A 27,274-nucleotide genomic window follows, 5' to 3' on the forward strand; every position below is an offset into this window, starting at 1 on the left:
AGGGCTATGTAGGTCACCAACAGGAGGGAAACATTTTAAAAATAACCCGACCTGGAAAAATATCTTTCGAATCTGCCTGCGCAGGGCGGAATTACTGGGTTCGCATTTAAAGCCGCGTGAGGAGAATTTTTTTTTTTTTTTCCTTTTGTTGATTAAATCTCCGCATAACGCGTGCCGGTAGCAAAGCTCCCCGTGTTATCACGCAAGGGGGATATCTCCCTCGTTAAAGCGCATCTCTGAAATTTGGCGGCGTTCGCAAACTCTGACGACGCTTTTAAAGACTTTAAAGCCATCCCTCAGCGTCTTTCTTTCAGACTCCCCGTTAACCGGCGGTATTTCCATCACAAACCCGGGGAAAGCAGAACAGCGTTTGCTCAGACGGCAGGACAGACCGAGGGGCACGGCGGCCCCGGACGCCGTTTACCCCAGCACCGGAGAAAGCCACGGGGGGGTGGTGGTGGTGGTGCGTGTGTCTGTGGCGGCGGGGGAGCGGCAAGGACGGGGACGGGGAGGCTCCGGCGGTCAGAGGCGCCCGTTAGGAGCTGCTGGGGGGGCCACGGGGGACCCGCGGAGGCAGCACCCCGGAACAATGGGAACAATGCGGCTCCGCGGGTCGGGGCAGGCAGCTCCGGTCGGCTCCGCTCCGCTCCGCTCCGCTCCCGCCCCGCCGCCGGGGGCCGCCCGGTGACAGATGGCGTCGCCCGGCGGGCCACAAAGGGCGTGGCGGCTCAACGGGCGGGCGCGCGGCCGCATACAAATAAGGGGTGTCACGTGTGGGGGGGGGGAAGAGGGGGGGTGTCGCCGCCGCGCCTGACGTGGGCGGCCATATGGCGCGTGCCACCGGGCGGGGCGGGGCGCGGGGCGGGGCGCAGGCGCGTTGGGCGGTGGCGATCGCCGCGGTACCCAGGTCCCGGTGCCGGCCCCCCGCCGCGCATCCTCGGTCCCGCTATATAACGGGGGAACCCGGCGCCGCGCAACCTCGGGAAAAAAAAACACGCGGCGCCCCTCGCACGGAGAGTTGCGCCGGGGTTATGAGACCGTCACCGCGCAGGAGAGGCTGAGCAACGGAGGTAACGGGAAACCGGGTTTTCCCCACGGCGGGAAAGGGGTTGGCGGCGGCTGCCGGGGTGGGAGAGGAGCCTGCGGGGTCGGGGCGGGAGGGAGCTGCCTCTGCCGGAGCGGCTTCTGTTTATGTTGTCGCTTGGCGGAGGTGGGAACGGGCGGTGGTGCCTGCCGGTGTGTGCGGGCAGCTGTGTGCGTGCACACCTGTGTCCATCCACACACGCACACATAAATATATATATGTGCGTGTGTGTGTGTATACGTATATATGTAAACGTATATGTGCTTCCATACACATGCCTATATATGTAAAAGGATACGTGCTCCCATACGCATACATACATCTGTAAAGGGCTATGTGCGCCCACACGCACATACAAACACGGATATGTGCGTCCACCTATACACACCCGTACGATATATGTATCTGTGCCTCCACCTCTGCACCTCCTAACTTCCAGCTCCCTCTACCCCGCGGAGGGCGGCCGCCACGGTCCCACCGCGGGCTGCGCGCCGGCGGGCGGGCGGCATTGTTCCTCCCCGGTGTGCCCGGTCCGACCGGGGGATGGTCGCGACCTTTCACGAAGGGCCCCCGCGGGGAGCGGGGGAACGATGCCCGCCTGCGGCGGAGGGGGTGCCGGGGGCGGAAAGCCGGGGCCGGTCCCGCACCTGTTACGGCGGGCGGGGGCACCCAGCGGCGACCCTGGGGGGGCCGGAGCGGGACCGGGGGAGGCCCGCCGGGAGAGGCTGAGCGGCGGCGGTGGCGGGAGCAGGTGCCCGGCGGCCGTCGGGGCGGTGCGGGAGCTCCGCGGAAGGAGGCGGCGCGGGGGAGCCGCGGAGAGCGGCGGGGACGGGCGTCACGGGCGGCCATCCGTCCCTGTGGGTGTCCTGCGTGCCCCCCCGCCGCCTTTCGCCCTCCCCGATTCGGCAACGGTGGGGTTTTGTTGTCGGATTTTTTTATCATTATTATTTTTTTTTTTTTAAAACCGCTGGGTCTGCCCGCGCCGCGCCGCTCGGGCTGCCGCCCGCACCCGTAATCTCCTTATATTCCCCGCTAGTATCAGCGAGTTACATAACGGCATTTGAGCATACGTCAACTTGATTAGAAGGCAGGACGGCGGAGACAATTAAAAGTTTGCGCTGGCACCGTGGGGAAGCCGGGGCTTCCCTCGGGAGGGGACGGGGGTCGCGGGCGGCTTCTCCGTGCGGGGCCGCCGGTCTGGGCGCTGACTCGGCTCTTTTCTGTCTCCTCCGCCACGCAGAGGCTCACCATGACCAAGTCGTACAGCGAGAGCGGGCTGATGGGCGAGCCCCAGCCCCAGGGCCCCCCGAGCTGGGCGGACGAGTGCCTGAGCTCCCAGGACGAGGAGCACGAGGCGGACAAGAAGGAGGAGGACCTGGAGGGCCTGCACGCCGAGGCCGAGGAGGACTCGCTGCGGAACGGCGAGGAGGAGGACGAGGAGGACGACTTGGACGAAGAGGAGGAAGAGGAGGAGGAGGAGGACGACGACGACCAGAAGCCCAAGAGGCGGGGCCCCAAGAAGAAGAAGATGACCAAGGCGCGCATGGAGCGGTTCAAGCTGCGGCGCATGAAGGCCAACGCCCGGGAGCGCAACCGCATGCACGGCCTGAACGCGGCCCTGGACAACCTGCGGAAGGTGGTGCCCTGCTACTCCAAGACGCAGAAGCTCTCCAAGATCGAGACGCTGCGCCTGGCCAAGAACTACATCTGGGCTCTCTCCGAGATCCTGCGCTCGGGCAAGAGCCCCGACCTGGTCTCCTTCGTGCAGACCCTCTGCAAGGGCCTGTCGCAGCCCACCACCAACCTGGTGGCCGGCTGCCTGCAGCTCAACCCGCGGACTTTCCTCCCCGAGCAGAGCCAGGAGGTGCCGCCCCACGTGGCGGCGGCGGCGGCGGCGGCGGCGGCGGCGGGGGGCGCGCCCTTCCCGGCCCACCCCTACCCCTACCAGTCGCCCGGCCTGCCCAGCCCGCCCTACGGCACCATGGACAGCTCCCACCTCTTCCACCTCAAGCCGCCGCACGCCTACGGCGCCGCGCTCGAGCCCTTCTTCGAGAGCGGCCTGGCGGAGGGCGCCAGCCCCGCCTTCGACGGGCCGCTCAGCCCGCCCCTCAGCGTCAACGGCAACTTCTCCTTCAAGCACGAGCCGGCCGCCGACTTCGACAAGAGCTACGCCTTCACCATGCACTACCCCGCCACCGCCGCCGCCGCCGCCGCCGCCGCCGCCGCCGCGCTGGCCGCCGCGCCCGCCCACGCCGCCATCTTCCCGGCCGCCGCCTCCCGCTGCGAGATCCCGGTCGACGGCCTGGCGCCCTACGAGGGTCACCCCCACCACGAGCGGGTCCTCGGCGCCCAGCTCAACGCCATCTTCCACGACTGAGCCTCCCGCCGCGGGAGGGAGAGGGCCGGAGCCGGGCCCCGCCGCCCGCCGCCGGCGGCCCGCGCCTTGTTTACAGGGGGGCAGCCCGGCGGGTCCCGCCGCCGCCGCCGCCGCCTTGGGGGGCCGCCGCCGCCTTGGGGGGCCGCCGCGTCCCCGCTCCCCCGCCGCCCGGCTGCCGCTCCGCGCAGCGACGCTGTAGATCTGATCTGGGGTAGGGGCACCGGGATCGCGTCAATTACCTGATCGGGATCACAAAATCACAAGCAATAATTAGGATCTATGCAATTTTTAAACTAGCGATGGGCCAATTACAAAATATATATGAAATCTCTATTTTTCAACCAACGTTTTACTACTTGTTACCTTTCCCATGCTGAATTATTTTGTTGTGATTTTGTACAGAATTTTTAATGACTTTTTATAACGTGGATTTCCTATTTTAAACCATGCAGCTTCATCAATTTTTATACATATCGGAAAGGTAGAAGTATATCTAATTTATACAAAATAATTTAACTAATTTAAACCAGCAGAAAAGTGCTTAGAGAAGTTATGTTGCCTTAGCACTTCTTTCCTTTCAAATAGTTGAAGAAGAAGAAAAAAAAATGCACAATCCGGGCAACTTCTTTCCCATGAAAGTATCTTTTTTTCCTTTTTTTTCTTTTCTTTTTTTTTCTTTTTCCTTTCCCCCCTACGACAAGAACCAGATCCCCTAGGTCTTGAGAAGATATAAGAACGAGAGACTTATTTTCTATTAAAACATATCAATTCAACACATTACTTGCACAAACTTGTATATAAAGATTATAAGCAAATGCCAACACCCTTTTTAAATCGAAAGCTGCTTGACTATCACATACAATTTGCACTGTTTCTTTTTAGTCTTTGAACCCCTTGGCATTCCGTGGGTTTTTTGGGTTTGGTTTTTCGGGTTTGGGTTTGTAATTTTTTTTTTTTCTTTTTGAAGAGAACTTGAAGATGTTAATGTTTCCGGGCGATATAAATGCATGATTTTATACATGTTCACACAATCCGTGGTTGTCATATGCTCATGTTATCAATCGGAAGCTAAAACTAATCAGGTTGTTAAAGTCGGGCTATATACCTATTGTAGTCGATTAGTACGGTAGCTTGAAACAAATTCAAACCATTTAATCCGTAATTAGAACAATAGCTATTGCATGTACAATGCAGTCCAGAATAAGTGCTGTTTGAAATGTAACGCTGGTTCAACTGGAATCAATCTGTACTGTAATTTTGTTTGTAATCCTGTATATTATGGTGTAATGCACACTGGGATTTTAGAAAAACATCCGTCCTTTGGCAGCAACATAGTATTGAACATTTGGTCGAATGTTGCATTTCTCCTTAAATGTGATTATTTTTTTTTTTTTTCTTAGTGTCAGTAATTCCTATGGGATTATTGTTTTATTCGGATAGCTCATGAAAGGTGCAACACTTATTATTTGTAGAATAAAATTGGATTAAAAAAAGGACACGCTTTCTTTACTTACCTTGAGGGGTTCCTGGGGAAGGGGCGCGGATTTTCTTCGTTTGTTTACAGCGAAACCTCCCCTTTGCAAGGCTGATTTGTTCAAGTAGGGAAAGGGGGGGGTGTGTGTGTGTGTGTGTGCAGAAACGCAGTTCGCCTTGGGGGCTGCGGCTGCGGGTTTGGGCTGCGCCGAGCTCCCCGCGCCCGCCCCGGCTCAGCCCGGCGCGGCTCAGCCCGGCTCGGCTCAGTCATCCCCGGCTCAGCCCGGCTCGGCTCAGCCCGGCTCGGCTCGGTCATCCCCGGCTCAGCCCGGCTCGGCTCAGCCCGGCTCGGCTCGGCTCAGCCATCCCCGGCTCAGCCATCCCCGGCTCAGCCCGGCGGCTGCCGCCCTCCTGCCCGCGGGTCCCCCCGTCTCAGGCCGCGGAGGGAGCGCCGGGCACGTCCCCCCCAGGCCGCCTCGTCCCGCCGCACCGGCGGGGCTCCCTGCGCCCGGCCGGCACCCGCACACCGGGAAAACGCCGTTTCGGCCCCGGCTCGGCCTCGCCGGCAGCAGGTGCTCCTTCCCCCCGCAAGCCCGCTCTGGGTCCGGCGCTATCGATTCGCCGTTCCCCCCTCTTCCCAGACGCGAAACGTGTGTTTCTTTAATCTTCGCTGATTATTCGGGGGTTTAAGGAAAGCGGGGACAGCACCTGCGGGCGAGCCGTTCTCCTAACGACCGGGAACGATTATCAACAGGTCTTTGCCTCCGACCCTCAGAAACAGATTTAAGACCTTCCCCGAAATACCTTGCGTGAACCTGTCACAAAGCGGAGGTATTTCATAAATATGTCACTTAAGTCCACCAGAAAGTGAACAGGCTCTCCGGTGGATGAGGGCGTTTTTTCCCGAGAAACCAAGCTACTACTCACGTCTATTTTAAAAGGCGTTTCTAGCTACGGAAATCCAACGCGTAAGCGCTGCAAACCTGTCTTGGTACTGCAGCACCCTCACGGCCGGTCTTTCGTGCTAAAAACACGCTGAAAATTAATTGCGTCGCCGGCTGATGCATTTTGCAGCATCTCCCAGCGTTTTGCCCGAGTCGACAGCTCCGCGCTCCAGAACTGTTGCTGAGTCTGAAAAGGAAGAAAGCAAAAGGCAACTTTTCAAGCACCCCATTAACCTTCCCAGTCAGTGGCAACACAGCTAAACATACCCTAGATAATATGGGGGGGGGAAACGGGTGACAATTTTTCAGATAAAATTGAAAAAGCTGACCGAGGCTTGCTTGCCTTTTGGTTATGCGCCTTCTTAAACATAAGGATTCTTCTAGTCAGTCAAGGGGCAACTCACATGCCACCATCTTTTATTCAAAGGCAGGCACAGATGTTCCTTCTGCAGGGGAGGTTTTAATTTATGAAAATGATATTGTTTATGCATGAATGCACTCTGCATAACACACAGTACTTCCATCTGATGAGAGAAATACCACAGAACCAGTGCCAATGTCAGGAACATATTCTGCAAATTTAGTCGCTTAAATGTTTAATGAATATTTGGAAGGCATTTCCAAACCACAAGAAACCTTTTCAATTACCTTTTCTTTTTCCACAGTTAATAACAAAATTCAACTCCTCTAGCCAATGTAATTTACTTAAAAGATCTACCTAGGCTATCTGAACATTTGCTACTCCGATACTTTAGAGAAAATAATATTTTAATGTTATGAGCAACCTAATAAGGAAAATTAATTAGGCATTTTGGTAACTAGAGGCTCCATTTTACAAATCACTTGTGAGTTTTGTTATTTCAATTAGTTTAGGGGTTTTTTTTTTTTCCCCCACCCTTATAAAATATTGGAGATGTGTCCCCCCCCGCTTTGCTGCTGCTTCTGATGCCTCCATGATATTTATTTTTTCTTACTGTTAGTATCAAGCCAAATCTTGAAATCTCTGCTCATGACTCCCACAGGAAGGTCTATCAAGGTCTCTTTCAAAGGAAAGAATTACTCGCACTGTTCCTCTCCCATGAACATATCGCTAATTAACTAAGGCTATAGTGGGATTATCTAAATTCTGCTTGCGGAGGAAACTCTGGGGTTGAGTCATACCCACACACGTACTGGGTCATCCAGCACAGGCCTAGGACTCTTTTTATGGCTCGTTGGGACCAGTGGCCTTTCCCTTCTTTATGCCGTACTTCTGACAGCAGAAATTGTTCTGCCACTGGAGCACACTTGAGAAGACACCAGTGAAATCTCTGCAGGTACAGTGCAGGACAGTCACAACTTGCAGCTTTTCCCTTCTTGGTTTTCTGATGCAACGGAAGAGGGTCTGGAGGTTGTGGACCCGTAGTTGCCTGTGATACAGCTGAGGCCTCAGCTATAGCAGAGGGATCTGTAATGGTGGAATTCCAGGTTACATCCACAAGATGTCTGAGAGACTGAAGCCTCAGGTTTTACCTAGCCTGAATGAAGAATGTGCCTGAACATCATCAGACTTCGGCCCAGTGCCTTCAGGAGGACTCCCCAAGGGAAGGGAAGCAGATTCAAGGAAAACCAAGATTCCTGAATTCACCAGAAGACAGAGCATTGCTTTCTCCAGAAGATACTGTTCCAGGATTTTAATAAACTAATATTAAAAAGCAACATACAGGTCCAAAGGTAATAGGAATTAACAGAGATAATTTTAAACTAAGTCTTGAGAGCAAGTAAAACCAATCTTTTCTGTCATCTGCAACAGTAAAAATCCTTGCAGTTTCAGTGTTGTAACTGATCAAACCTGGATCCACCATGACCTTAACAATTGCTTTTGACATATTAAAAATATAATGACTCTTTTTTTTTAAGAACAACACAGTACTTCTGTACAAAGAACCATCTTGTCAAAGAGTTTGAGAAATTACAGAGTTAAATTCCATTCTCTTGTTTATATATAAGTATCTGAAGATAAAAACACAAACAAAAGCCACTCAGTTCTCACTCATTCCTATTGAGGAAGAACTCACAGAAGTGAAACTGGAGTTCTGCCTGGTGCTATATCAGGGAAAATATGCAGAATTTGGTCTTTGTTTTTATTGACCAAGATGGGTTGTATGGTAATTATTTCAGAAATTATAAATGGTCTACACTCTTTCCTTAGCTGAAAATCCCATATTACAAGAAAACCTTGAAAACCATCGTACATGAATACATGTCAAAACAGTGAGCTGAAGATCTACAAATAGACTGTTATTTAAATATGTACATAAGTGTTTTTTAAATAATTCATATATGTATTTAACAAACTGTCAGAAGCTATGCAATACAAAATTAAAACTGACAGTGCTCCCAAAGCATTCTCTCAAGTATTTAGGTTGCCTACAGGGTATGTTAAACATAGAATATCGGCCCCGGCTTTCAGTTTCCTTGCTCGTAGTAGTTTGCAGCATAGACTTAACTGCATTTTGCATGACATAAAGTAGAAGCAACTAAGATTTACACTATTTGCCAACATTTTGGTGACAGAACAATAGAAAACAAGATTCAGAGTAAAACTTTATTACCTTAAAAAGATAGCATACCAACCTTAATGCAAAGAAAAAAAAAAATGTCCTCTGATCAACACATTCTCTTTTTATATTCCTTCCCATTACCACATTCTCCTCTATTGTTCTGATTAAGATAATTTTCAGCTCGTGGTGGTCTCAGGAATGACTTCAACTTCAGACTCCATTCTTGCAGTTTCTTATTTCTGCATAATAATTTCACTCATTCTTGTTCTCTTTGCAGAGATTTGCCCATCTCCACAACTTCAGACTTTTTTTTCCTTACCTGCTCTTCTTTCTTTCTTTTTTTAATGCTTTCCTTCTCCTTTTCAGACATCTAGAAAGATGTATAGTAATAGTAATGCTCTCTTCTACAGACTATTGGTGCCATTTTTCTTCAGAATAATTTATGACTTCACTTATTGTGTAAAAATTTTGGTGTTCTGCTTAATGTCTCTCCTTTGAAGCCAAGGTAAACCAACACAACAGAGCTGAATTAACTTTGAGAGCTATAAAATATTCTTTTCTAGGGTAGCAGTGTAAGAAGGCAACATACTTAGGGAGAGCTAATATTTGGGAATGAACAGCTGAAGTGTAACTGACTACACACTAAACCTTCTTTGTACAAATAGACACTGTAGCCAGAAAAACATACAAGCCAAGGGTATGCTGCCAATTTCAAAATTCAGGTTTCTCCAGAAGCAAATGTCTCCTAGCCACCGAAACAAGCCAACTACCAGAAACATGCAGTTGAATCCTCCAGACTGGGCATAAAGTATTTTCCTCACAGCATCCCCTCATCTCTTCTTGTCTTAATTCCTGTTCCGTAACTTCAGCATCACATTATCCATGAATCAAAAACTGGCCTTCACATTTCTTGCCTATTCACCTCGTTGCATTTTTCTACCCATTTTTCTTGAGGTGAGAGAATTTATTTTCCAAAGGTGAGCTTTACCTGTTCTCTTTCCTTCGGTAAACACTAGCTGTACTTCCCTCACTTGCTATTTCTGCCAGAGGTTGCCCTACCTCTTCTCTTTCTTCACATCACAAGGTTCTTCTGGAAAAGACTTCCGAGACTCCCACCACTTCTTAGCATCTAGACAGCAGGAGAGGATTTCCTTCATCTGGAGAGAAACAGTTAGTTAAGGAGAGGTTAGCTCATCTCCTTGTTTCCTACTACATCTTGTGCAGGCCCAGAGGATGATCCCCCCTCCTAGTTCATCTGCCTGTGCTCAGGGTCAGCACCCTGGCATGGAGCAACATCTCCTGCAGGTCCAGACTGCTGAGAACAAGCTCTAAGAAACCACAAGGGGAATCTCCCCTCCCTCAAGCAGAGAACTGTGTTTAAGAAGAGGTTCTTGCCCCTGGTATCTGCCTTCATGATATTGCAGCCATGCCTATGCCTGGCCACATCCAGATCCTAACCTGCAGACTTGGACTTGATATCCTTGCTTGACCTTGGACCTGCCTTGACAGTACAGACTTCCCTGGTGGCTACTGAGCTAGCACTGACACTGGTTACTGTCACCAGACCTGACCCTGACCTGCTGATTCTACTTTTCACTTTCATATTGGACCTACCTCATTGCAATGGGTTTGTCTGGCTATCCAGACTCTTGACTGAACTTGGCTACACACAGTTCTACTCACCTTTGTCAGGTGTGTGGGGCCTTACCTGACTTATGGTCACTCTCAGCTCCACTCCTTTTATAAAGCAGCCTGCCCTTACTCCTCCTTGACATTCCTCCTCTTGCACTTCTGGCTGCTAGGGCCATGAGGCCACTACTGAGCCTTAAAAACCCTGACCAGCCTCAGCTGCAATGCACCCCCTGCCCCCCCCCCCCCCCCCCCAACCCTGCCCAAGGGCCTGGAGCTTTATTTAAGCTCAGCCTGGGGCTACTAGTCCTTCCTTTAGAGGTACTGTGGGGTGCTGGTCTCTGGTTCAGCTACAGCCCTGAGCTGGCTATGGGCCCTGCTGAGCCAGATCTGCAAGCTGACATCCTGTCCCAGCCTCAGCCCTGCCTCATCACTAGGGACTTGCCTGATGATTTGGATTCTTGGGGGATCCTAGCACCCTCCCCTGGACTTCTTTGTTCAGGTACTGCCAGGTGGGTCCTGGCCAGAAAGGCTCCTGCTTTGCTAGCCCTGGGGTCCCCCTTGGCTCCCTGGCTCTTAGGGAGCAGCTGGCCCTTGCTGTGCCCTGGCAATGGTTTTGCTTCCTTTCCTGGTGTGCCCCCTGCCCTCTTTTTGCCCCTTCTACTTTACTTGAACTATTTGTTTAAAAGAAACAAACGAACAAAAAATATTAAGACAAGTTCTAAGGCAGCTCCACAGGCTCTCCAGGTAAGTGAAATGAAGTAACAGAGTAACCTGGGATTCAGACTATAAAACACAGCACAAAACTATTCTGTGGGCTCAGTTGTAGGAATTTTTTTATTCCTGGTATACTGTAAGAATGCATGCTGTCCATATTTATCACGAGAAAAAGAGAATAGCTATTTCTCGTAGAGAACTGCTGATGAACTGCTGTCCTTGTGCACTGCATATTGAGTCACCCTTAACTGAAGGAGGTACGTTAAATTCAAAGACAAAGACTTACTTTATGCATGGAAAACATCACATATTTACAAATATTCAAATACTACTTTTGGAGGCTACCTGAAGAGCTGCAAAATTTAATTTGAAGGATTTTTATAAAAAATGTCCTTCAACTTACTCCTTATTCAGAGGTAAATAGGACTTCTTTATGTTCATGTATCTATAGCCACTGAATCAAAATACACATGAGAGAACAGGAAAGTAAAACACATTTTAGCTGCCTTGGGTGACTTGCAATGCCTTCTACATCATGCCTATTCCTCATGCAGCATCCTGTATTTCTAGATGTCCCTCGATCATTCTGCCATCCCAAGTACCTGTATGCTCCACTTCCAAATTCTGGCTATGATCAAAGATGTAGAAGAAATCAAGGCCACTACGTGTAGGTCCAGTGCTCTTACTATTTGGCTGCTCACTATACGATTTCTGCTACACATTTACTGTTTGTCTTGTGTGTCTCTTTTTTTTTCTCTAACATAGAAACATCACACAGGATACTACATGAGATCAATACACCCAACCCTTCTTACAAGAAAGGACAAGGAAGTTCTATGTGTGAGAGTTCCAGACATCCAGACATAGTCTGGAAAATGGATAAAATTATATCGCTGGACTATTCCATGTTTTTTGAAATTCAGTGTGCAAATCTGAAAGTTGTGATATTTCAAAAAAAGTCTATTAGAGTAGACTTGCTTAGAATATTGGCTTCTCCCCCGCCCCGGAAAAAGTGTCTGTCTCAGATTTACAAAGGATTGTGGGGATTGAGAATTTGTGAACAGTAGCAAACTAAGAGTGAAGAGACTTGGATGTTCCTCCTATGTTTTTTGTTACTATATACAGTTCTCTTACTATTTTATGTTTTTATCTACTACATTTCAGTATCTATCTTAACAGTTACTTATTTAGTACACCTTTCAAGTAATGTCAATAGAAGGATGTTAGAAGTTTTAATGACATCAGTTGAAGGGTACTACAAGTCCCTTAGGAACTGTAATAGTCTTCCACTGATGGTACTGAAATAGTATTATTTTATGGTTCTGAGACAGTTATCAGCTTATCCTTTCCTGTACCTTATGAGAAATTATCTGGTGACAATATTTAATATACATAGATGGGATAGGCTAATAAATGGTCCCAGAAACAAATACAAATGACTGCAGGGGATTATAAAGGGCATACAGCCTCAAAATTGATTCAACTATATCCAGTTTCATGTTGCACTTTATCTTCTAGTTAATGATTTAGCTTTCCTTTTGAATGACATCAATGCAAACACATTAAAGATCACCGATGTCAAATAACAGACACAAGTTTAATTGGTTCATCTACTGTTGTACCAGAATGATAAAGTGTTTGTTTGGCTCAGTTTTTCCTGCCTTGTCACCCAGTTATCTTTAAGCAAAAAAATGTATTTTGCACAAAACTTCCACAGTTTACACATAATTTCAATTATTTACACTTTATTTTATCTGATTACTCTGCCATGAAGGTATTTATATCCCAACAGAGAAGATCTAGGGGACAAAAAATATTGACACAATAAGACTATTGATGCTAACAGCTTTAAGCAAGCAGAAACTTTACATGGTCATGTTATGATTCAAAAAGGCAAATTGGCTAGGGCTACATTTCGGTGAAAGCTGTATCAATGGCTCGATGCAAATTGAAAAGCACTTAGAGGTTGCATATTTAACAAATATTCAGAGCATTCTTTAAATGTGGTAAAGTAATAGGTGGAAATAAGCTGTACCATAGTGACTTTTAAAATGTGTCTTAAAACGGTCTTCTCAGCTACATAATTAGCAGCTTGGTACAGGTTTTTATGGAACTATAAAGGAAGGCAGCTTAACAGTCGTGAAATCATGTATCATCTCATGGACTCTCGGCTGGTTTGATTGCAGACAACCAGATTTCCTTACCTGTAACAGCATTTCTCTTCTAGGGAGACAAACGTCACAGGAATAGCCTTGGATATTTTGACATGCAGTTTGAACTGTAATATCAATCTGCAAAAGGCAATATTTTTCATTTACTGATTTATTTCTCAGAGGGACATTGTATATTTGTCTTATTACAAATGCTAAAGATAAAATTACTAAACTGTTCATTTAAAAATGTCCTTTTCACGCACTGCTAAGCCACCGTGGCATTATACAACTCGGAACTAAAAAGCCCTTGCTGTTTTCCTTCAAGTTAAGCCCTTACAGGCTCAGGAGCACCTTACAAACTGGAGTTGATGCCGGAGGCCTAATGTGATTGTCATCAGTGAATCTTACAGCACCTGTGAGTAAAGCTGTCACACCTCCAAAGAGTCAAATCATTTACAGAGCAGGAGTAAAGAAGTGGTCTCCCACCTCCGCATTTAAGCTTTGAGGGCGAGGGATGACTTACGCAGCCTTCTGGGTGCGCTTTCTGCACTGGCCCGCGTGATGCAGAATCTAGTGTTGTACGAGTTTGTATCGGATTCTGAGTCATTGTGTTCCACAATTGTTACGAAGGGTACGTATGATTGTGATACCTCCACCTAGGTTTAGGATAACGCTCTGTTTTGCAGCATGAATGTCAACGTGGTTTTTATCTTAAGTCTAAGCCCCAGGCACAGTCTGTGAAAGACTTGACCTTTTAAGTATGAAAGGGCTCTTCTAACTTCGTGTCACAGTTCTCTAAAGCGAAGTAACAGTCGTATTATATTACGGTAGTAGAAAAGCAGAAGACATAAGGGACTCCGACAACGACAGTGGATTTCCTCAGCCGGAGCGTTCCTTCGTTGCTCTCCTCGGGGAAGCGAGCGTCGCTCAGGAGAGCACGCACCGTCAGGAGCCGGGGTGCCTTTTGACCGCCCTCCCTGCTGCCCGGTGAAGCACCGTACCTCACGCGGGGTCCCGGCTTTGTGCCGGTACCCGGCGCGGGCGGGCCGGCAGCAGTAGTGCCACGGGGCCGACCTGCGCCCGGCCCGGTTTCGGGCGACCCGGCGGCGGCGTCGCGTCGCGTCCCGCCCCGCCGACGGCGGCGAAGGGCTCCCCCTCAGCGGCGGGACAGACGTTTCCCCCCGGAGGGGCTCCGCGCCGCCCCGGACAGCCCGACCCGCTCCTCCCCCACCGCTGCCGGGGAGGACGGCGGCCGGGCCCGCGGGCGGCGCCGGGAGGGGACGCGGCTCCCGGCCCGGGACGGGCTCCCTCCCGCCGGCCCCTGGGCGGCCGCGGCCCCGCCCGCGGGGCGGGGCGGGCGCTGCCTTGGCAGCAGCCGGGACGCCGCGAGCGGCCGCCCGCCGCCTCGCCATGCTGTGGCGCCGCGGCCCCCTTCCTCCTCCGCAGAGAGGGGCCCTGCCCGAGCCCCCTCCGGCGGCCGCTCCCGCCCCCTTTACTCCGCGCGTCTCCCTCTGGCGCTCTCTCCGCATCGTCTTCTCCCGAGTCGCGGCGGATGTGGCCCCGCTGGCGGCGGCGGCCCCGCCGGCCGAGGCGGGAGAGGAGCCGCTCCTCAGGGGCATCTTCGAGATCAGCAAGAGGAGCTGCGACGTGGTGCTGAGCGCCCGGCGGCTCCGCTGGAGCCCCATCCTGCCCGAGAGCCCCACAGGTGGGACGGGGCGGGGCCGGGCCGGGCCGGGGGCGTCCGCCGCGGGGCCGGGGCCGGGGCGCGGGGGCCGGGCTCCGGCCCAGGCCGCCTCCGGGAGCGGGCGGCGGGACCGCCCGGGGCCGGGTGGCCTTCCCGCGGCGCTGCGAGGGAAAGGCCAGCCGAGGCTGGGGCCTCTCCGGGCAGGGCGATGGGGAGTCGCCTTAAAACCGGATTACAGTAAACTGGTTAAAGTCGGTGCTGTCAGGCACGTCTCCTCCCTTCAAGGTTATGCTGGTGATTAAAAAAAAAAAACCCCAACAAATTGGTCATAACGCAATGAGCGTCTCGCGTCTGAACCAGCTTTTCCTCGGGAAGAGACTTGACTTCTTGGCGGGTGACGCGAAAAGGACGAAATGTAAGAGATGGTGTTTTTATGGCTTCTTAGCCCCAGGCAGAACAGTAAGAGGCTTTGATTTTGTTTCTGCTGCGTCAGCTTTTCTCGGCTTACTCTCTTTGACAGGTACGTAAACTGGAGTGTGTACAGGTGGGTATGGTTTTGTGAGATGTGCCTGAGTTTTGTGATGAGGCTTCTGTGGCAGGTTGTCTTTGCCCTGGGCTTTTCCGATAAAGCAACGTGCTGTGAGAAAGTGCTGTTATAAAGGATTTGATCAAGGGAAACAAACTATACACAAAAGTTTTAGAAGAAAAGGAATGCTCTTGAAACTTATCCAAATAGTCTTTTTTCTCCGAGAAACTGTGGAAACGTAAACTTACTTTCACAACTACACATGCACTCTTAAAAGTGCTTGTTTACTGCTGTGACCTCCCACTGCTTATGTGAAGGAGAAATCAGTTGCGTTCAGGAATGCAGAGTTTCCAGATAGCATGGTTGCCTTCTTGTATGGCACAGTTAGCTTGTCAAGGCCTAAAATACAAGGTTTATTTTAGTGTACTTTTGGACAGAACTTAAAACCTCATATTGGTAAGATCCAACAGCCATAAACTCGGCATACAGAGAAACAAAGTTTCTTCCACATACCAGTTTTTCGATGTTATGATCATCTGTTCCTCTTCAAGGTAGTCTGTATGCTGCAGAGGCTCGAGTGGTGTGGAAGCCTGTGATTCCAGCGCTGCTGCTGCTGCAGAGAGATACTCAGATGCTCACAGCTGAAGTCGTTATGCTTCATTTCATGTAACCATGTTGGGATACCAGAGCTACTGAAATCAAACTAATACAGTGCGATGCACAGCTATTGACTCTTATCCTCTGAATAGTGTAACTATGTTAATGCAGTGTTGTGATTGGGCTTAGATACCTGCTTTTCAGCAGGACCGTTGAGTTCTGATGACGGCCACGCTGATGTGCGTACAGTCCTTCTTCTTGTGGAGCCAGTCCGAGTGCCTTAGTAACGGTGTTACACAATGCTGTAGCCTCTCTTCATTCCCTTCGGGGATTAACTACAAGTCTCGGTGTACGTGATCTGAAGTGTGTTTTAGTAATTACTTAGTTCTGTGTGCAGTGCTCTAATTTGATTGTCACTTTATGTTCTGGCTACTTTAACATAGCTTGAATTGCCATATATCAGGAACTAGGGTCTATGGTTGTCTTTTATTTGTCACCATTGAAGGATTTTAAGGTACACCCAGGAAGAATGAATTTTGCTGTGTATTGCTCCATGCTTCCAGGGATGGGAATATATTCTGGGTTTTTTGTTTGGTTTTTGTTTTTTTTTTCCTAGGAAAAATCCACCCTCTTAAGTGCTACTTTGTGTAAGATCTTTTCATTCTTAGATTACTCATGCAGACATTGGGAGCTTTTCTGTCTTAGTTCCTGAGAGGTAACAAAGTACACGGTGCTTAAAGTCAGGCATATTGCAGATGGCAGAACTTCAGGAGTCTTATGGAAAGCAGCACGGACAAGTTGGTGTCAATTATATCAGGATTTGGGCTTTTACTGCACATGTATTAAATATATGCCAGTACTTACTTTGTCTCTGACAATTCAGTTGTGTACTATGTAGCATTGAGCTGCTGAATATTTTTGTTTCTGAGAAGCTCTTAATGTCCTACTTCTTTACTAGCTTCAGTGGAAAAGGAAGTGGTATCTTCCAATCCTGAAGTCTGTGGTAGGCTATGCGTTTTTACTATAGGATTTCCAAATTCTTGTATATTGAGTACTGACATTGAAGATAAAGGGGGTTTCAGTTCCTCTGTTGGTATAGGTGCCACCACTATGTCATCTGTGGCTGTTCCACGCTCTCTTTGAGAATGAAATACTCTTAAAAGGAAAATTATTAGGTTGTTTCTGAGACCATTCTATCCTTCTGGCCATGTTGTGATGGGAACACAACTGTCTATCTGAGCAGCATTCAGAAGAATGCTTGTGACTCCTTCCTTTGGGCCAGCGTGGCTCTGCGTGTGCCTGCCTGTGACTGCAGACAAGCTGACCAGGAGCTGAAAATTTCACCATGTAGGGCTTGTTGCCCTCGCAGGGATGAATCCAACAAAAGTCTTGTCTGTTTTTCCTTCCATCTCAGACAGAGTGGGTCAGGATGGTTTTAACCTCTGCAGTTGCAGAGGTCAAATACAGATTTTGGAGCTTGAATGTTTTTTCTGTCCTGCATTTGTGGATCCCAGTAGCAATTGCCCTGGGGTGTTGCAAAAGTGGGACCTGTACTGGTGCTGGGATGAGCTGTCTGTGTTACGGTCTCATTTGGTGTAACAGATGTACAGCAGTGCAGTGCTCGGGTCAAGCTGTCAGCAGGTACAGGAGATGGTCAATGGCTGTCTGGAGAAGTCTATTCCACTGAGATTTGGCTTAAGCATACTTTCTCCATCTTTATAATGTAGTTTGCCTTAGGCTGTAAGAGGTCAGGTCAGGTCTTTGCACTTTGCCAGTGATGCTAAATGTCTCCTGCTTGGACTTGTATGTAGTAATTCTTCCTATTTTAGGAAAAGACCTTTCTTCTACGGCAGTGACTCCAGTCTGTCAAGTCAGAGAACTAGCAGGTAGTTGCTTTCTCCCCTTTTCCCTAACCTCCCATCCCCAATAGTTCCCTAAAAGTATTCCTGTCTTGTTGAAGTCGTCATTTGTCATCTGCATTTCTGCAGTTCCCATCATATGTTCTTACATGTTGTAGCTCGTGCAGCCTTGGCTCCTTCAGCTTCTAAATAGAACTCAAGGCTCCAGCTTAAAGTTCCCAGGCAGGTAACATCTGCTGTGCCTGGACTTGATCAGGTCACGCTCACGTATGCATAGTTCTGCGCCATGGCACTGTTTCTGTGGAGCTTTTGGCAGTGTGATTATCAGGCAAACTTCCTTTTTTACTCTCTCTTTAATTTCTGCAGCTTCTGTCTCCTAGAGGTTTTTGGCTACCTGTGCTCGCTGAGGACTTTTGATGGCTTCCTTTGCTGTTCACTCTCCAGACCTTATAGTAAGCTCCCCAGCAACCTCTTCTCCCCTCTCAAATAAGCATGACCCATTATGAATTTTATGTGTTCTCTATTATAACAAAGCTTTGGGCAGAAGTAAGGCCTGGGCAGGCAACTGGATGTGGAGCCTGAGGGAGCGAATGTGTCAAGTGGGAACGTGGGTAGCGCGAGGCATGGCTCGGCTGCCCCCTCCGTAACACTGCGATTACAGCCTGGGTATGCAGCTCGGCTCAGCCTTTTCTTCTCACCAGAGCCAGATACCCTCTGACCCATAGCTGGTTGCTTGCTTTTAACAATGCAGTGGGCATTGCGATGAGAAGTAGAGCTCACAGTAGTTACTAGTTTTTTCTCTAACTTCTTTCTGTGTGGCTTTCCTATGCTATAAATATAATCACAGAAACTAAGAAAAAACAAGACTTCTCTTTCTGTATTAATAATCCAGCTTTAAACTGTAGAGCTTCTCATTTTGGATGCTGCTTCAAAATCATAGCAGAAAAAGCTGCCTTAAGTACAGGTTTGAATATTATATGTGATTTTTGGATGTTCCCAGAAGGTAACACAAATGACTGAATAATGGAAAAAAATAATTACTTACATTTAAGAACAAATGCTCAGAATGGATTTTTTTTTTTTTTTTTTTTTTTTTTAGTGTGGCTAAAGTTTAAAAGCTGATGAAATTTAGGGGAATAGCAGCAGTGTATGTGGGAATCGTTTGCATATTAGAACAGTTCCAGTACAAATAGTGTCAGTTCAGCTGTTCTTCCAATATGGCTTGGTTTTTGCTGCTGAATGAGAACTTTAATCCTGATATTTCTTTGAAGCCTTCAGCGTCTTTTTAAAGATTGACACAGCATTTCCTGATTTACAACAATTGCAATTTTTCAGCAGATTTCTGTCAGATAGGAAATGGGACAAGACTGGAACTTGCTCAGTGTTTTACTGGTATATGAAGTCCAGAGGCTTTTGATGATTATGAAAACCTTTTAAAGTGTAGTTTCTCGTGTGTGTGGTTTACTTGACTGAAGGGTATATGAAGTTGTTCTCTCAGGCTGACAGCATGTAGCCTGGACTGAGTGTTTGGATAATAATTTAGATAAAACTTGCTTTTTAGATATAAGTAATTGAACATAATATTCTACATTAATTGACCAATAAGAAAGTAAGATCTCTGGAACAATCCAGAGGCTAAAGTATTATTGAATATCTATTTTTATAATGAAGTAAAAAAGATCAACATGTTGTTTAAGTATACTATACTTCTAGATAGTATACTATAGTTCTTGTTGATATTCTTCTAAAATGTAGATTTATAAATATTCTATATAAGTGCAGCAATAAGGAGAAAAAAATCACTGATGTATTGCAACAGTGAAAGAGTTAGCAATAAAAGACTTAAAATTAATTCCGAGTGCATAGTGGCCTGCTGCCAAGGCTATTTAGGAACAGATGTGGCTGAAACAGATACCAATAGTCTGTTTGGGATCTCTAAAGTAAGACATCTGTCAGTCTATCGGTCAGTCAGGAATAATGGAAATGGGAACTGGCTGTTACAAAATGTGAATTACTGAAGTTCCATGTTGGTCAAATTCAAAGCTTTTCATGCTACTGCTGATGTGTAGAGAACATAATTTCTCTAAGTAGCTTATCTATTGCCCAAATAGGAAAACTATTTTTAAGGAAGAGACATAAAAAAAAATAATATGAAGTATAACTGAGAGTGAGAGGTACGTCTATCGCATTAATATATGGCGTTAAGATGTAAATTGGAGGACGAAAGCATTCAGTTTTAAACAATCCCGTGGTGTTTGAACTTGTAAGACACTCAAATCTTTTTCAAGGAAGTCCATAAAATTAATGTCTTTTAGGTAAATGCTGCATGAAACTGCAAAATAATGTATTAATTTATAACTTTTTGTGAAAAATTAAAAATATTTAATGAAATAAAGTATACTAATTAAAGGTCTCTTAAAATTTATTTATTTGAGGCAACTTCTAGACATAGTGTCTTGATTCTCTGCATGTCTTTTATCCGTTGTCAGCAGATTAGTTCGTGGCTACGTGTCTGTGGAACAATATACGTTGTTTCGTGCTTTCTGGTGTTTTTCTTGTTTTTCACATGTTTATGCACCTCTCTGCTTATGTTGAAAGGGATTAACATACACCGGGCATCCAACAGTGGCTTTTGTATATACTTTAATTCTCTACCTCCAAAGAGAGAGATCAGATATTTAAATCTTTGTTCCAGAAAATAAGTTTCTATGCTAGGTCTTGTAAATTCTATTTGTGTGTGTTTGGGTTCACATACATGTTAAGCTGCACATGTGTTAGTGAGTTGGATTCTGATGGTACATGAATTTGAAATAGCAGGATTTATTTAGCTTTCACACAGAGTAATAACTCTTCTTCATGGCCTTTTCCTTTTAATGCAAAACTATTTCAATTGGTGATGTTGTGGTTTGTGTTTATCTTAAAGCTGTTGTACGCCATAAACGGGCAAGTTTTAGCCTTTCCTAAAGGTGATGGGTTTTGCTTTTGTGGTTGTTTTGTTTGTTGTTTTTTCTTCGTTTCTCCTGTTGCACTATGTAATAATTAGGCCTTGCTGTGTACTGTTATTATAGATAAGGTGATGTTCTGCTTTATTCATCTCCTCCGCCTGCCTGGCGAGCGAGGGACAGTGGCTGGCTGAGTGCTTGGTGTATTACGCATCATCAGGCAGTTGGCACAGCAGGAACAAGCCAGCTGTAGCTGGTGCTGGTTTTTGGCTGCTGAGCAGGCCAGTTGAAGAAAGATAGGTTGGAATCAAGGAGAAACTGAAAATACTGTGGTGGGGGTGAGCGGATACATTAAGGAAGTGTAAGGGTTTGGGTGAAGTGCCATATGGGCGTGAGGGGGATTTGTGGGTGCCGTGGAGAGGAATATTAGTGAACAGAGGGGAAACTGAAGCTGTTGCTGGGCAGACAGGAAGACATGTGGGGCAGTGCTATAGCGCATGAGGTATGCTTGATACAGGGTAGGGAAACCACTGGAAAGTCAGAGGAGACATAATAAGTTGGTGAGGTAAAGAGAGGTAGGATGCAAGTTCATTTAAAAAAAATTCAAGTTATCAAACTTCCGTAACTTTCCTGTTCATAGAACAATTGCCAACTCTTTTGACTATGCTTTCTGTGCAAAGGTGTGTAAGAGTAAATTGATGGTCTTGCTTATACAGAATGATGGAAAGAATCCAAAAGTGTATATTAAAAATACAGTTGGTATACTAACCAATCTTTGATGTCCATGCTAGTGCTATTTTCATGTCCATGATAGTGTTGTAGGGCTGAGTCCCTTCCTCAGTGTAAATTAATGTTCTTTTTAAATAATTAAAAACAGTATGCAGTCAAATCCCCTTATCTAAGCATAAATCTTGTATCTCAGTTTCTGAATTGTCCTGTTCTTCAGCCTTTGAGAAACTATTTTTTTCTTTTTTTGTTACCTCTCTTTTATATTCTAGATGCTGTTGTAATCTTTTCTTGGTTGTCATTTTACCATATCATCCCCGAATTTGTATCCTTCTACTATGCACCTTTACGTCTTTTCTGTTGCATCAAATGTTGCCAACTTTTTTGACTTTTGAGTGTAGTTTATTGAAAAACATGTGGTTTCCTTCAGGCAATCTCTTACGTTTAGAAGCAGTGCTCTGTAAATGTTCAAGAAGCTACATAATTCCTGAAATCCTTTCCTATTTTTTTTTTTTTTGTAATGTCTAGAGGAAACAAATACAAAATCTGATTAATAACTTGGCCACTCAGTCTGAGACTGCTGCCTACTTTCTTTGTCAGTGGTTGTTTCTCTCCTTGGACTGTGCGTAGGATGTGGTTCTGTAGCACCTTGTGTGGGATAGTTGTGGGGATCGTGGTGTCTAATGGGGTCTTCTGCTGTAGTAAATCCATATAAGCTTGCTTCCATAGTTGTAACTGTTCATGGTAATAAATGGGTTAGAATTCAGAATATGATGTTCTTTTGCATTTTCTTATTTTGTATCTTGGCAAAAGACATGCTCAGATTAAGGCATTTCTATCTTTATTTTACAGTAATGAAATAGAAATAAAAATAAAGCAAGAAAGTCTGTCATCTGCTCTTGTTGGAGTCAAAATAAACAAAACTTCGATAAACAATTTTCCTTTCATTGTAGATACCTGTTTTGTTAACTATGTATGTTACAAAAGCAGCAGGTAAATAGTAGATGTTGTTGCAATTATGCAATACCCAAGCAAATAGGTATTGGATAGAAGGAATCCCTTTTTGTTTGCTATTTCATTTAGGTATATCCAACTATATTATGCACTGCCTTTAGAAGGAAGTTTTTGCTTCAATACACGTAGTACTCTAAAAATACATTTATCCTTCTTATACAGTTTATGCAAAAGTCTAAATGGCTGAAAATCTGAGAACATAAACCTGAAGAATTGAGTAGTCTTTGTGTACCTTAACATTAGTGGGTCGTGGAACTAATGTTTTCCTTTCAAGGAAATCAGTGGTCCTGGTTTTTATGACTTACGCTGTAACAGTATGCGCAGACAAAAAAATGTAATGTGTTGAGTATCTGATACACGTATTACCATATTGCCATAAGGAACTGCTATTATGTTAGACACCAACTGATTTCGTGATAGTGTTGGATTTCGCTCACATATGCTTATGTTTTTGTACAGATGATCCTTTAGGAACATCTGCTAGTTTTGTGGTGGTATCTGCTGTTTCCTTTCAAAATTTGACCTTTTTGTCATTTGCTACTGGGACTGCTATAGAATTTCATTATACTAAGATCCTTTTCTAAATTGATTCCTGTCTCATAGACATTAACTGACAATTTTTTTGAGTTAATTGTGTTTCGCCATTCTCTGACATACTACGGAGTTGAGGGCAAGTGTAAAGTTAATAAATTAACCTTTTAAAATACAATTTAATAATAATTTTTTTTTTAAACCACTAACTTGAAATAAGTAACCAGAACTTCATCCTTCCAACTGTTTAGGTGGTCTTAAAAAAATTTGCGTCTGCAGACTAAGTGTAAGGATGGTATTTCTCAATCTATTTCACTAGGGAAGAAGTTTTGGAACTCCATTCTTGCCATTTAGGAACCCCTCCCCCTTTAGTTGAAGTGCAGATAATATCCTTTGGACAGTGATACCAGTTTAGGATCACATCTTTAAGTGTAGCTGAATAAGAGATAATGCAAGCACAACTGAAATTCAGTTGTGTGTGTGGCACCGCAACAGGCAGGGAAGTCATGACCCTGTAAATGCAACCAAAAATGGGTTCTTAGTGTGTTGGAAACTCCTCCTCTTGGGTGAATTACCAAGACATATTATAATATCTCTTTCCCATGTAGATGTTATCTGGGTAACTGGCTTTTATGTAGTTATGATGAAGAGTTGAAGACATTGGTATTTCCTATTTCTGCACTCTGACTGAACACAGAAATCCTTTTTGTAAGACTTCAGGTTTTACTATCAAACTGTTTTGCTGTGGCCCTCTGCAGGAAAAAATGTTGTGTTGATTTTTTGTAATTTGGAAAAGTGGCTAATTATTTTGTTTCCAACATATGATGTATGCTTGTATAGAGATAGTAGCTACTTTCACATAATACTGTTCATGGTTTTAAAAGTTAAATATGTATTTAAGCATGCATGAGACTTAGTATTTTGAAAAATAGTTAGGCTTCTGGTATTTCTTTAGCTTCATTTATTGATAGGCACTGACATCTGGTTATACCTTTTTACTACAAACTGTATTAATTCCGAAGGTGATTTTGAAGTTAAAAGTAATTGATTTCATATTCTTCAGTGACAATGCTGCTAAAGGAAAAAAAAACAGTTTATTAATTTAAAATGCATTTGTGGCTTTCTTGGTTGAACCTAAATTTCTTTATGAATATGTATTTTGTTATTATCAAAGTATGCAGATTAAAAATGCACTATTGAATGAGAACATTTTGCTTCCTGTAAGGTCTCAAGGTAACTGTTTTCCTATTGCATTTCCTCATGGAGTCATAATCCCCCCCCAACGTAAATTCAGTGGAGCAACAAGAAATGTCCCACAAACCTGGAAGTTTTGTGATACTAGAATTACCAATATTACCAGCTCTTCTTTGGCGAAGAATCAATAAGCTGTGTTTCGCACAACATCCCTATCCCCATTGTTCAGGTACAGTTATCAGAAGTGGCTCGTTTATGGTGTAGAATAGTATAAGCAGAGTTTATCTTTTGGGAATGAGTTTGGTGCTCAGCAATGAGTGCATTTGTTTGAAGCCTTAAGTTGTATTTGCATCTTTATCATGCTCGTAAGTGGGAGTGTTTAAAAATGCTTATGTAGAGATTGAGAGGGTGCTTCTGATTTTATTCCTTCCCCAAATTTTCCTAGTTTGTTTCTTTTTAAGACTGAAGAATATTCTCAGTTTATTCTTTGATAGGTGGGTATTTGATTAAAAGAATTTTTTTTGTGTGTGATTTATATTTGTCATCCTAGCTGAATATTGTAAAATGTTTCAGCATAGTGTCTATTGTAAATGCCAAATATTGACTGTTATTTTATGAATGTTAGAGATTAAAGAAAACAAAAACACAGCACAAAACTCACGTCAATCTCTTTATTTCTATCTGTTAATGACATCATAGCTCTTAGCAACTTTGAGATTGATGAAATAAATGCGTAAGCCCTTAAGTTGCAAAACCAAGAGAATGCTTCAAGGCACACTTAATTTGGAGGTTTTGTAATATGATTGTAAGCCAAAGCATGTAGAATGAGAGTAAACCACAACACTTGATTTTTGTAAAATTGGAGCTCAGAAGCCAGAGTGGATCACAAATTATTCAAAGGATCCCAGGATAACTTGTATAAGAATTAAAAATTGTTTTTCAGGCCTACCATTGGCTTTATTTTATAAGGAATGATTAGTTTTCCTTACTAGTAGTATGGAAGCTGCTCTTTTCTCTCATGGTCTGTCAGTGGTAATAGACACAGATAAATATATATATATATATTTTTTTTTTTTTAAAGGAGATAAAAGGTGTTTAAAAAAAAAATTGTAGGTCTGAGTTTTCATGTTAGCCTTGACATATGGTACCCTTTCTGTCAGAGATTTGATGAACGAAAATTCTACTTCTTATGTTTAAGATCTGGTGCAACTACCTCCCTCCCTGGCTTCTTATTTAGTTGTAGATGTAGGAATACATTAAAACTCTGACAAAAAAACCATACAGTAACTTGGTTTACCTCACAGTTCTCTAATCTAGCATGTGGCTGTTTCTTGCCTGTGTGTTGCAATTTTAAACAAATGGTCAGTTCATGAACAGAATTCAATGCCGAACTCTGAATTTCCTGGCTTTTGTCTATTTAGGCTATGTAAGATGATAGTTACTTAGATGCTTTTCAGTAGTTGCCGTAGTTGTCAGTTTATTTGAACTGTGACAATATATCTCTTCTGTCAGTCCATACACTCAAGTGAATATAGGAAAGGATGCTTTCCGAAGCTCAGAAAATGCAAAGCAACAGATGTTATGTACTGCACAATTATACGTATCCTGGAAACACATCTTTACACAGTGCAGACAGTCTTGGAAAAACAAAATTTGGCATACAAATGATCAAGTTAAGGGTAACAACACTAAATTCTTGTGACTAAATATAATGCTGTTTTGCAGATACTGTTCTGAGTTTGAGTAATTAAATGCTCATCGCTCTATTAAAATCCCCTATTTGACAGATGCTTAAAAATCATCTTTGTATTTATATTTTTCTTTATTGTTTTAGTACAGTATAGTAGAAATAGAATAAGTATTCTCACTTAAAAATAATGTTGTAGGAAAATGGCTTTTAAAAAAAAGCCTATGTTTTTTTTAACTTAAGTGAAAATTCTTGTAAATAAATTGCTAAAAGGAAATAGGAAAAGTTTCAAGATAACTTGCTGGCTTTCTGTGTGAAAACAGCACATCTTTGCCTGGCTGATCTGTTGACTGTTCTGAAGATGGTTCAAAATGAGATTGCTCCTGTCCAAGTCCTCTCCCTGATACCCTGTTTGTTGCAGGGCCTTTTGGAGACTCGCCAAACAGCTCTGTCAAGAAAGGTACTGAAAGATTTCATACTTGGATAGTTTTGGGCTTCCCAAAGGCCTGCTCTGTCACATCTACGTAGTGTAACTGAGGGTGAAGTAATCGGTTAGGGATCAAAATTATCATAGCACCAGTGAATAATACACTGTTAGATGGCTATAGATGGTGGTAACTCATGTCGACGTCAAACTTTGAACAAAGTTTGAATGGTTTCATTTAGTAAATTCTGCAGCTGACACATTCCAGGGTAAACCTAAATATATTGCTATGTTACAATAATAGGGAGAAGATCGTATACAGATGTCTATTTTTAACTTGGTATTATTTTTATTAAAGGAAAATGAATGCTTCTGATTATTTCATCTGAAATGTAATGTTTCTTGGTCACTTGACTGCAACACACTCATTAGACAAGGCTGTGACTAAGAATATCCTCCAGATCCTTTTTTGTTCATAGATCTTTTGTGATGGAGGAGTAGTAATAACTATGGTTGCTTTAGAAAACAATGCTTAGCAGAAGAAGAGAGTACCTGATAAATGTTTGTAGTTTTTTGTTTTTGTTTTTTTTTACTGTAGTACAAACAAAAATGAAATAAGGGTTTTTTATTTTGCACTTACATTTGTTGAGGAGTTAAGTATTTAAAATATGATGGAAACAAGCAGGTGATGTTTTTGAAATTTTGTCCCTAGGTCTCACTTATTTTATGGAAACCATTTGTGGAAAGCACACACAGAAATTCAGTACTGAACTTAAAATGTAATTTATACATATATACTTCCTTGTTTTGCTTAAAGCAGCTACTTCTTTACATTTGCAAGTTTAACAGTTTAGCAATATTAGTTTGTATGCAGAAGCAGACCAATAAAATGAACTTCCAGTGAAAAGAAGGCTATTCTTAAATATGTTTATCTTTGGTTTACGTTTCTAATGTTTGTTTTCTTTGTCTAATTCATGGAGTGAAAGCTGGCTGAAAAGTTCATAGTGCCTTTGGTATATTAACAATGTGGTCTGGAAGGAGTATGGGAGAGAAAAAATGGCATGGGATAAACACAGAAAAGCAGAAATGCTGAATTTGTTTGGGGACTGTTAAAATAGAAGTGGAAAAGTATTTTGAGATTGTCAGTTATGTCCTACAGCACAGCTTCAG

At 44.7% G+C, this 27,274-nt stretch overlaps 3 protein-coding genes across 4 annotated transcripts in view; 2 read left to right on the forward strand and 1 right to left on the reverse strand.

Annotated features, from left to right (window-relative positions):
• Positions 1–938: 938 nt before the first annotated feature.
• NEUROD1 (neuronal differentiation 1) lies at positions 939–4,194 on the forward strand. The gene is made up of 2 exons (XM_030016846.2): positions 939–1,070; positions 2,325–4,194. The coding sequence occupies exon 2, from the start codon at positions 2,334–2,336 to the stop codon at positions 3,459–3,461; it is 1,128 nt and encodes a 375-aa protein (XP_029872706.1). The 5' UTR covers positions 939–1,070; positions 2,325–2,333; the 3' UTR covers positions 3,462–4,194.
• An 8,085-nt stretch (positions 4,195–12,279) lies between these two features.
• On the reverse strand, positions 12,280–14,403 carry LOC121233402 (translation initiation factor IF-2-like). The gene is made up of 2 exons (XM_041124538.1): positions 13,922–14,403; positions 12,280–13,058 (listed from the first exon to the last, which is right to left on the reverse strand). Exons 1-2 carry the CDS (start codon positions 14,330–14,332, stop codon positions 12,873–12,875), a joined length of 597 nt encoding a protein of 198 aa, XP_040980472.1. The 5' UTR covers positions 14,333–14,403; the 3' UTR covers positions 12,280–12,872.
• A 31-nt stretch (positions 14,404–14,434) lies between these two features.
• CERKL (ceramide kinase like) overlaps positions 14,435–27,274 on the forward strand; it is a 61,022-nt gene continuing 48,182 nt past the window's right edge. The window contains exon 1 of one of the 2 annotated variants that reach the window (XM_030016850.1): positions 14,435–14,625. Coding sequence is in view for 1 of the 2 variants with exons in the window: in XM_030016849.2 (XP_029872709.1) it covers positions 14,893–15,019 (127 nt within the window). In the remaining variant the exon portion in view is untranslated. Of the gene's footprint in view, positions 14,626–14,733; positions 15,020–27,274 lie in introns of those variants that run through there. The other variant, XM_030016849.2, reaches the window with a different exon arrangement.

This window comes from Aquila chrysaetos, chromosome 6 (assembly GCF_900496995.4).
Source record: "Aquila chrysaetos chrysaetos chromosome 6, bAquChr1.4, whole genome shotgun sequence".
NCBI lineage: Eukaryota > Metazoa > Chordata > Aves > Accipitriformes > Accipitridae > Aquila > Aquila chrysaetos.